The 10,737-nt window shown below is 40.9% G+C and overlaps 2 protein-coding genes and 1 pseudogene across 2 annotated transcripts; 1 reads left to right on the top strand and 2 right to left on the bottom strand.

Annotated features, from left to right (window-relative positions):
- Positions 1–269: 269 nt before the first annotated feature.
- Positions 270–1,886, bottom strand: LOC120142850 (L-type lectin-domain containing receptor kinase IX.1-like). The gene has a single exon (XM_039157334.1). The coding sequence runs from the start codon at positions 1,884–1,886 to the stop codon at positions 270–272; it is 1,617 nt and encodes a 538-aa protein (XP_039013265.1).
- Positions 1,887–3,297: 1,411 nt separating this feature from the next.
- On the top strand, positions 3,298–6,679 carry LOC120142849 (annotated as a pseudogene).
- A 410-nt stretch (positions 6,680–7,089) lies between these two features.
- On the bottom strand, positions 7,090–9,732 carry LOC120142621 (transcription factor GTE7-like). Its single transcript, XM_039157159.1, has 3 exons — positions 8,110–9,732; positions 7,796–8,000; positions 7,090–7,685 (listed from the first exon to the last, which is right to left on the bottom strand). Exons 1-3 carry the CDS (start codon positions 9,529–9,531, stop codon positions 7,627–7,629), a joined length of 1,686 nt encoding a protein of 561 aa, XP_039013090.1. The 5' UTR covers positions 9,532–9,732; the 3' UTR covers positions 7,090–7,626.
- Positions 9,733–10,737: the final 1,005 nt, after the last annotated feature.

The raw sequence follows: 10,737 nt of genomic DNA, 5'->3' as shown, positions 1-10,737 counted from the left end.
AGTATTTTAGTATAGTTTAATGACCATTTAAAAATTTTACTTTCAAAATTAGTGGTACATTTGGATACATGACATGGCATGTAGTGTAGAATTTTCCATTTCTTAAAATCTTTTCAATACAAAATCTTAAACCCTAGTCTTCGTCACTCCAAATTATAATGAATGACTTGTTCTTCTTAATAGTGTTGGCCTAAAATCTCGGCATTCATTTCGTTGGACTTGAAATCGAACTGAATACTAATTCTCCGATACTTGCAACAAACAAGGATCTAACGCGGGACAGTAATACAAACAACAGAACAACAAGGCTCACTTGCTTGAGTTGCACAGCCCATCGGTACATCATACGTTGGAGTAGGCCTCGTACTTGGAAGCTTTGGTGATGGTGCCTCGAAATTCAGAACCCGAATGGCTTGCCTTATTGACGGTCTTGAATTCTGGTCTGGATGAACACACCACAGCCCGACCTTCAACAAACATTCCATCTCTCTAGCATCGAATTCCACTGATAGTTTGGGGTCAGCCGCATTGAGCAACAGTTGTTTTCCGTACAAGTCCCACACCCATGCTACCAATGAAGCCCGGGATTCTTTGTATTTCGGCTCTATCGATCTTCTACCGCATGCAATCTCCAATGCCACCACTCCAAGGCTATAGACATCAGATTCTTTGCTAGCCTTTCCCGATGAAATGCATTCGGGTGCCATATAGCCCATAGTCCCGGCTAATTGTGTCGTTTGCGACCCTTTCGCATGGTCGACTAGTCTAGCTAACCCGAAATCGCCGAGTTTAGCATTGAAACTAGAATCCAACATAATGTTGCTTGCTTTAATATCTCTATGTAGTACGCAATGGTCGCCTTCTTCGTGTAGATACAACAGAGCTGATGCCAAGCCGTGCATGATTTTAAACCTTACATCCCAAGTCAATAAGGATTTACCTTTAAAAAGATGGGAATCCAAGCTTCCATTAGCCATGAACTCGTAAACGAGTATTAGTTCGCCTTTTTCATGGCACCAACCGACGAGTTTCACTAAGTTCTTATGCCTCAATCTGCTGATGATCTTCACTTCCGACGCGTATTCCTTGATACCTTGCTTAGAGGCCTTCGAAATCCGTTTAACGGCAACATTGGTGTCCAAGTCTGTCAAGTACCCTTTAAAAACAGCACCAAACCCTCCTTCTCCGAGCTTTTCACCCTTGAAATTAGAGGTCATTTTAGCTATTTGTACCAAGGAAAACTTCTTAGGTCCCATTCCATTTTGGAATTCACCTTCAAATATGTCCTCATTAACTTTGTTAGCTTTCTTTCTTTTTCTCCTTAATATGGACCAAATGCTACCTATGCCAAAAATCAAAGCCCCGACTCCTCCTAGTATTAACCCGATAACCTCACCGTCAATCGCAGAACGATATCGAAGTGAATCTTTCAAGTCGGTCCCGTTTCCTAGCACGATACTAGGGTTTGGTGCAACCATTGGAGGGCCACGAGCAACGACGGTAGGTACGCCACCGGCAGTGGCTGCAGGGCCATTAGCAACAACGGTGTGTACGTCGCTGCCAACAGTGGATGCAGGTACGCCACCAGCAGTGGCTGCAGGGTCATTAATAACAACGGAGTGTACGCCGCCGCCAACAGTGGATGCAGGGCCATGAGCAACGGCTGTAGGTACGCCACCGGCAGTGGCTGCAGGGTCATTAATAACAACGGTGACTATGCCGCCGCCAACAGTGGATGCAGGGCCATAAGCAACGGGGGTAGGTACACGGCGACCGCCAATGTAATATTCACGTCGAACCAAAATGTTAGGCGGTGGTGCGGATTGCGCACACAAAGGAGAGAACAAAGCGAAGCCTATCAAACAAAAGGTTAATGAGCCGATCATCGGAAAATTTGTCAAATGGCAACTAATCTGCAAACACAAGTTGCTCAAGTTAATATGTTTGCAATGCAATGGGAATACTTGTTAATTTATTATGCCAGTTTCAACATCACGCGTTTGAAGTTGAACTTTGATTTTCCTTATCGGGCCCTCCCTTCACTTGAACCATGGGTTTTTTTTTTAAATTATTAAATAAGAATAATTTTATTTTGACATATTATATGAGTTATGTGATTTTTTTTTTTTTTTGATACGAGATAATTAAAAAATTTCACTTAAAATAGAAGAACAAAGGAAAGTAACATCTGAAATATATTTCAAAACCAAATATCAATAAAATTAAATTAATATCTATATAATATAATTGCTTAAAAATAATAAAATAAATGTAAAATTAACTTAATATATATTATATATATTAGGAAGACTCGTGACTTACGTAGTAATGGCGCTAAGAAGAAAAGTAGTAAAGTTACCTATGTGTAACACTATGAAACTACCAATAAATTTCCACATTTACTAATGGCCCATGAGCTAGGTCTTCTGATTCCTAATATTTTGAATGGAACCTTCGGAGTGGGTCCTCAATCGACTTTTGGTATGATGTTTGACTTGGGGATTTGGGACCGCTCATCCACCATTTGAAGCCGAACGTGCATCTCCCTGAGAAAGGAATTTTGGTTTGCTGTTATGTGAGCGTGAATAGGGAGTGGATGTGGCGGCTGTTAAAGGCGAGTTTGTCGAATACGGCCTGTTTAGCATTGGAAGCAGTTCGGCCTCCCTTGGCCACGAGTGGTCCGGATTTGATAGGTGGCGACGTGACGAGCAAAGATAATTTTCCGTTGCCAGTGCTTATGCTGCAAGACTGTCGGATGCCGTCGGGGTGGCTATTACACCGTGGGATATTATCCGGTCATACAGGGGCTGACCTCGGGTTAAAATGCTATTTTGGATAATTTGTAAAGGCCGACTCTTATCTAATGAGGAGCGAATGCAGAGACATTTCACAGTGGATTCGAGTTGTGCTCATTGCAATGCATCGGTGGAGAGTGCTTCCCATATTTTCCGGGAATATATGGTGGCACGCGCAGCGTGGAAGGAGGTTGTTAAACCTCATTTATTTGAGGAATTTATGAATGGCGATATGGTAAGTTGGATCGATAAGAATTTTCGGCAACCTGGACACTTTCCCGTGGTATAGGAGTATTTGGATCTTTTCTTTGGTTCGATGATATGGAGCATTTGGACTAGAAGAAATAAGCCAACTCTCAATAAGGACTACGTTGAGAGTGAAGGGCTCCTCCAACGTAGTTTACGTTTGACAAAGGAGGCTGCTGTGGCTCTTATTCGAAGGAGGAAAGGACAGGGTCCTCGGCTGTAAAGGGAGAACCATAACGTTGAGTGGCAAGCTCCCATGGATTGCTGGTTGAAGCTCAACTCTGATGATTCGCGGAATGCTTCAACGGGTCTCGCGATATGTGAAGGTATCATTCGTAACCATTTAGGTGAATGGATTATTGGATTTTCAAAGCGTATAGGCTACTGCTTGGTGATTGATGCAGGACTATGGGAATATATGTGGGTTTATGTATGGTTTGGGATAGAAATTTCCGATGGATCATCATTGAAAGTGATAACAAGGAGGTGATAAATATGCTTAAAAGAAGGTCTGGTGTGGGGTGTTGCTCTCTAATGATGTCGCATGTTCAGGCCTTTCTTAGCCGCGATTGGTAGTTGGAATTTCAGTTTATTCCACGAGAAGGAAACAAGGTTGCAGATGGTTTAGCGAGTATGACTTGATCGAATGAGGCAGATTTTGTTTTTCATGGGGTTATCCCAGATGAGGTTCGACCAGTTGTGGGGAAGGAGGCGTATGACTTGTGATGATGGCTTGATGCCAGCCTTGTTATTTAAAAGATATTATTATTGTGATAAAGATAAATAACCTATATACTATGATATCAATTTATTGAAAAACAATAACAAGTACATATCATTATTTAAATAAATGATTAAATTTACTGAATTACATTAAAATTGAAACTAAATTAATAAAATATGTACAATATTAAATAATTTGATTGGTATAATTTAAATAATTAAAGGGTAAAGTACACAAATTGTCCCATGACTATATGATATTGCTTTATTGAGTCCTTCAACTATTAAAAGTTACAAAATGGTCCCTCGACTAAAATGTGTTGCTTTATCCAGTCCCTCGACTATTAAAAGTTACAAAATGATCACTCGACTATTCATATATTCCAAACTCGTCATTTAAAAAAATTGATGACAGTCTAAGCGGACGTTAACCTATCGACTGAGATATAAATGTCCTTTGAGATTTTGGGATAAAATTTTATCATATAACAATCAGCATGTTAACGTTCAACTCAAACTATTGTCAATTTTTTAACAGAAAAGGACGAATTTGGAATATATGAATAGTTGAGTGATCATTTTATAACTTTTAATAGTTGGAGATTCAACAAAACCTTATCCTATAGTCAAGGGATCATTCCATAACTTTTAATATTTACATAACTTAATAAAGTATCACCCTATAATTGGAGACCATTTGTGTACTTTATCCATAATTAAATAACTTAACTGATAAAATTAAAAGATAAATAATTAAGGGTAAACTACAGAGTTGGCCACTTTTGTTTCATATTTTTTTAAACATATGATCACTCGATTCAAAAAGGTTAATTCGTAGTCACTCTGTGATTATATCTGATTGATTCTGTTATTGTATTCAGAATCCCAAGGTTATTGAGAACTCCGAAGGTGCATGGACCACACCGTCTGTTGTTGCCTTCAACCAAAAGGGTGAGTTACTTGTTGGCACCCCTGCAAAACGTCAGGCAGTGACCAATCCAACTAATACACTATTTGGGACCAAGCGTCTGATTGGTAGACGATATGATGATCCCCAGACAGCAAAAGAAATGGGAATGGTTCCTTTCAAGATTGTCAAGGCTCCCAATGGAGATGCCTGGGTCGAGGCAAATGGGCAGCAATATTCTCCTAGTCAAGTTGGGGCATTTATTTTGACCAAGATGAAGGAAACTGCCAAGGCTTACCTGGGAAAGAGTGTTTCTAATGCTGTTATCACCGTTCCGGCTTATTTCAATGATGCTCAGAGACAAGCAGCTAAGGATGCTGGTAGAATTGCGGGCGTTGATGTTCAGATAATAATCAATGAGCCTACCGCAGCTGCCCTTTCATATGGAATGAACAACAAGGAGGGTCTCATTGCAGTCTTCGATCTTGGTGGTGGAACATCTGATATTTCAATTTTGGAGATCTCTAATGGTGTCTTTGGGGTATGCATATTTTTCTATTCTAAGAGGGTTTGTTTTTGGTATGCTTAGGCTAATTATATTAATAAATCTCTTATCCAGGTCAAAGCAACAAATGGTGATACTTTCTTGTGAGGTGAAGACTTTGACAATGCCTTGCTGGATTTCTTGGTGAGCGAATTCAAAAAAACCGAGGGAATTGATCTTTCAAAGGATAGACTTGCTCTCCAGAGGCTCCGGGAAGGCGGGAAGCGGCTGAGAAGGCTAAAATTGAACTCTCATCTACATCACAGACTGAAATTAACCTGCCATTTATAACAGCCGATACATCTGGGGAAAACACTTGAATATCACATTGACCAGATCAAAGTTTGAGTCTGGTAAATCACTTGATTGAAAGGACCAAGGCTCCATGTAAGAATTGTTTGAAGGATGCTGGCATTTCTACGAAGGATATTGATGAGGTTTTTCTTGTTGGAGGGGGTGACTCGTGTCCAAAAGTACAAGAAGTTGTGTCAGGCATCTTTGGGAGGAGTCCGAGCAAAGGTGTCAATCCTGATGAGGCAGTTGCTTTGGGAGCTGCAATTCAGGGTGGCATACTTCGAGGTGATGTTAAAGAGTTGCTTCTGCTTGATGTCACTCCTCTTTCACTTGGTATTGAGACACTTGGTGGTATATTCACAAGGCTAATCAACAGGAACACAACCATTCCCACCAAGAAAAGTCAGGTTTGTCTTCTGTGCAGTTGTTTGCATTTTTTCTTAGACAATTTATATGTATTAGTCCTTGAGACATGATAAGTAGTTTGCTGTTTTTTGTGCATAGTCTAATTGCTTTCAGATTTATTGTGTATAACTATTATATTTTTTTCCCCATTTGATGGGTTCCTTTTTTTTTTCAGGTGTTCTCCACTGCAGCTGATAACCAGACTCAAGTAGGCATTAAGGTACTTCAAGGTGAGCGTGAAATGGCTTCCGACAATAAGATGTTGGGTGAGTTCGACTTGGTCGGCATTCCATCTGCTCGAGGCATGCCACAGATTGAGGTGACTTTTGACATTGATGCCAATGGTATTGTCACCGTCTCTGCCAAGGATAAGGCCACCGGGAAAGAACAGCATATTACCATCTGTTCGTCTGGTGCTCTCTCAGAGGATGAGATCGAGAAGATGGTCAAGGAAGCCGAGTTGCATGCTCAGAAGGACCAACAAAGAAAAGCTTTGATTGATATCAAAAACAATGCAGACACTACCATATATAGTGTGGAGAAGAGCTTGAACGAGTACAGAGACAAGGTTCCTAGTGAAGTCACAAAAGCAATAGAGGATGCTATCGCCGTCAAACAAAGCAGTCTCAAAGATCGGGGAGCACATGTCTGGTGGTTCTGGTGGTGCTCAAGGTGGTGAGCACGCACAAGAAGCAGAGTACGAGGAGGTGAAGTGAGTGATTAGGCAATGATTCCCTTTGTTGTTTTCCCTTATTTTTCGAACGACGCCAATCCTTTTGAATTATGCATATGGCGATAAAAGCAGTTTTGTATCTAAATGACAAAAAGGTTGAATGTAGGCTAGAATAAGGAGGTTCACTGTTGTTTCTCGGTTTATTCATTGAACAAATATAAAACTGCAAGTCATGTTCCAGAATCGTGGGTAAGTGTTAGAACTGTGCTGGGATGGTGAGACTTAAAGCTTAGTGGTTCCAGCCATTGGGACCCCAATCCCCAAACCATCATTTCTGGCTAATTCCAGCAAAGCAGAATCTCCACCCCTTTTTTTGTTTGTTTTATACTATTACGTAAAATATCAGTGATAAATAAAGTGGTAGTGCCAGCCAATACTTTGGGGAAATGATTCCATCTTGTTTGCAACTTAGATATTTTCATTTTCTTGCTGAACTGTCAAATTGGTAAATATGAAATGAATTTTATAGTGGACGAAATGATCTTCCCATACGTACATTAGAAGAAACTTGCATATACAGCAAAAAACAAGATCTGCATATAATATATATATCATCTGAATCATCACTCTGAATAGCGCTTCCAAATCCCAAACTGGCAGCCAATTTTCATCAACTTCGTCTCTTAAGCAGAGGCCGAGAATACTGTCTGATGACTCCAGCCACGGCAATGACCAGAGCACAGGCATTGGAATCACGCTTTTTCTTTACTAGGTGGTTGCTCCAATATGTGTTTGCCATGTTCTCAAGCCAAAGGCTGTTGCCGCCTCTCATTTATTTCTTTCCGCGTATGACCTTCAAGAGGCTAACGCCGGCATTCCAGTCTGTTTCCATATATCACGCTTACATGCCACCAACCAATAAACAAAAATTGGATTGTAGATGTCTCATAGAAAAGATGAGTAATAGGGTTCCCACCCTATCTCATCTATCTCCCACCCAAGCTTTGGAAACGACTGACCGATCCTTCAATCCGAGCTTTTAAGAACGTCCGTCATCTGCATCGGAATCGCTTCCTGAAGAAGACCCAGAACCTGAATCTGCAAATGATAATCTATCAAGATAAGAACTTCTTGCCACAGAGTTCTTTCGGTTTGTTTTTTTCCCCAGAAATCATCATTCTTAAATTCGAAAGAGGATTGAGCAATACCGCTTGAAGACGATGAACCACTGCTCGAGCTGCTAGAGTCACTAGAACTGCTACTAGCATGATCGTTATCCTTCTCAATCTCTACGGGTGGGAAGCTACTCATTGGCATTTCATCCCCAATATCTACATCTTCCTCACCAGCATCCGCTCTCTTGGGTTTCTTCATTTCCATTGGAGCTTCAACTTTCTTCATAGTTACCTCTTCCTGTATTTTCCATTATTTTTTGGGTCAGTAAAAACATAATATTTATACATTAATGCAATGAAGTAAACAAATTATCAACCATTCATCAAACAATCAAATACGTGCTTACCATGTTGGTGCCATTAGATACCACATTGTTCGCCAACAATGCTTGCCGCCTCATCTTGCTGGCCATTTTCTTGTTATTAGTGACAAATCGATCCAACTCCCACAGTGTTTCAGTATCCATTGCCTCGATATCAAGTTCAATCTCATCCCCATCCTGGATCAAATGCCCATTCATCTTCCTTATAATCTGAACCACATTATCCATCTTCTCTTGTGGCAAGCTCTGCAATCCCATTCCCAACCTATGCTTCTCCTCCACAGTCATTTCCCTCTTGTTCAGATCCTTGGCCTTCGGATTTGGCTGCTTCGGTACCCGAATCGGCGAACCAACCCTTGCCAATGCCGATGCGGGCAACTGAAGCTGAGGCTGTGGGACATTTGGGTTTGAAACAAAGCCTGAGCCGGCGCCATCTTTATTGGGTCTTGCTGACAGATTAATTAAACAATCCCTTTCAACAATATTCTTCTCCCCATTTCTTTCTCTATCTTTGTTCAACCTATGGTAGCCATGATCCCAAGAACTAGCCTGCAACTCTTCTTCAAAATAAACCCGTTCTAATGGCTCTTCGTTCTCCTCCAGCTTCGGACTCAGCGGCCGAAACAACTCCTCGAATCTTGCAAGCAACTGTTCAGCCAACGCATTTATTTCATGCGCTTTAGGATTGTATAACATGGCGTTATTGAAAGTTAACCTTACATCAGCTGCGAAATCCAACGGAGACCCATAAAAATTCTTCGCTATTCTCGTCTTAATAGTGCCCAGATCCATTGGGTTCTTAATTACACTGTAGTAATCATGAAGCCCCAACCCAATGACATCAACCGGAGAATTAAAGACATGGCCATACTTATGTTTCATCAATTTGTTCAGTATTTGGGAACAAATTTTCATCGAATGAGCTTTAGGTGCTTTTCCATTCTCTTGTGTGTTCAGTATCTTCAATTCTTTGCTGAAATTAGGGGGCAAAGGACGTTTGTTACCGGGAATTCGTTTTTGAGGTAAGGGTTTTGAGCTGGATCTCAACTGAAAATCATTCGAATTGACTCGATTCTTCAACTCACGAACCCGATCCAGTTCGACAATCAACTGGCTCTTCAGATCAATCAACTCATTCATCGAATAAGTGCTGACGCGGAAGCTTACAATAGCGCCGGAACCGAACTGGTTCTGTTTCCGATTAATCGACGACGCAACATCAGAAGCCGCGGGTCGGGCTACGTCCGGTAAATCATCGACGACATGACCAACATCATCTTCACACGGCGGCAATTGCTCGTTGAATTGGCGTTTCTTTTTCAATTTAGGGTTGTGTTTACGCTTGGTTGCTGGGTAAGGAAATTTGCCCATGAACTTAGCTACACTGCTTCTTCGCTGCGGCGGCCAATTCGACTCGCTTTGATTCGCCAAAACGGCCGATGCCATTGAAATATCGGGAGCCAGAAGAGCAATGACGAGGCTTTCCCACTTTGGAATGGAAAATTCAAACCATGAAACGGTAAATCGTGCCTTCCACGCGTTAACCGAATAACCACCACGCGCCGCCCTAACCGATGTAAATCGAGAGTTTAAAACGAGAAATTGGCGAATAATTTATACTTCAGGAACTAGGGTTTTGAATCCTAGTTATGAGCAATGAACGAGAGAGTGCCTGAACTCGCTACTTAAAGGCGAAGAGATCTGCCCGATTGAGTTTCGGGCAAATATCTGATCGTTAGATGGAGCCTGCTTGTTGATCCAACGATTTTCAAAGATTTGGTAACTGACCAGATGAGCTGCTATCGACGGCTGCGATGGAAACTATAGACACGTGTAAAGAGAGAAGGCCGTGGATGGGGATCTTTTGATTTGGGTTTGGAGTGAATTTAGAGCTTTTTAAAAAAAATTAAGGCTGTGGCCCACAGCTTGCTGACGTGGACGGCAGCAGGAAGGCGGAACCCACACGGCTTGCTGTGAAGTGCTCAATCATAAATGGTAACGTGGCATTATCATATATTCTAATTATTATCCATAATTATTTTAGCTATTTTTATATTTAAACTAATCTAATATAATTAGAAAGTATCACATAATAAAATAACTAAACAATATAGATCACAAATCACTCCAGGAAAGTGTGAAGAAATGTTGTAACTCACAGGTTAATAATCAGTGTTTTTCGTCACAATTAGGGATGTGCATTGGTTGAGTCAGGTCAGGTCGAGTTTTTAATTTATTCGACCCGACCTAATCTGATATGAAAACAAGGAGTTCTCCACCCGAGACTTGATTCGATCCGATCAAAACAAGTTATCACCGACCCGACCCGATATATAACTTAAAAACTCGAAGACTCAAAATAATTAAAAAACTTATTTTTATTCAATAAAAACAGTGACTAAATTAAAAATAATAATATATAGAGGGGTATTATTGTAATTATCTCTAAAAATTTAAGGTAAAATTATATTTTTTTCTGGTCGGGTTGGATATTTTTCACCCTAAACTTGAACCCGACCCGTCCCGAACATCACATTAAAAAAACTCGACCCGACCCGAACCCAATTTTTTTAAAAAAATCAACCCGAACAGGTCGGACCGGATCGAAACCTGTCGAGTTTGGGTCTCATGCCCATCCCTAGTCACAATAGA

The sequence above is a fragment of the Hibiscus syriacus genome, unplaced genomic scaffold (genome assembly GCF_006381635.1).
Source record: "Hibiscus syriacus cultivar Baekdansim isolate YM2019G1 unplaced genomic scaffold, ASM638163v2 tig00110831_pilon, whole genome shotgun sequence".
Classification (NCBI taxonomy): domain Eukaryota; kingdom Viridiplantae; phylum Streptophyta; class Magnoliopsida; order Malvales; family Malvaceae; genus Hibiscus; species Hibiscus syriacus.
Note: the sequence above shows the minus strand (reverse complement) of the source record. Positions and strands in the feature narration are given on the sequence as shown.

Coding starts and splice junctions, on each gene's coding strand:
- LOC120142850 (XM_039157334.1), bottom strand. CDS start 1,886: ATGATCGGCTCATTAACCTTTTGTTTGATAGGCTTCGCTTTGTTCTCT.
- LOC120142621 (XM_039157159.1), bottom strand. CDS start 9,531: ATGGCATCGGCCGTTTTGGCGAATCAAAGCGAGTCGAATTGGCCGCCG. Junction 8,001..8,109: donor TATCTAATGGCACCAACATG/GTAAGCACGTAT, acceptor TGGAAAATACAG/GAAGAGGTAACTATGAAGAA. Junction 7,686..7,795: donor TGGTTCATCGTCTTCAAGCG/GTATTGCTCAAT, acceptor TATCATTTGCAG/ATTCAGGTTCTGGGTCTTCT.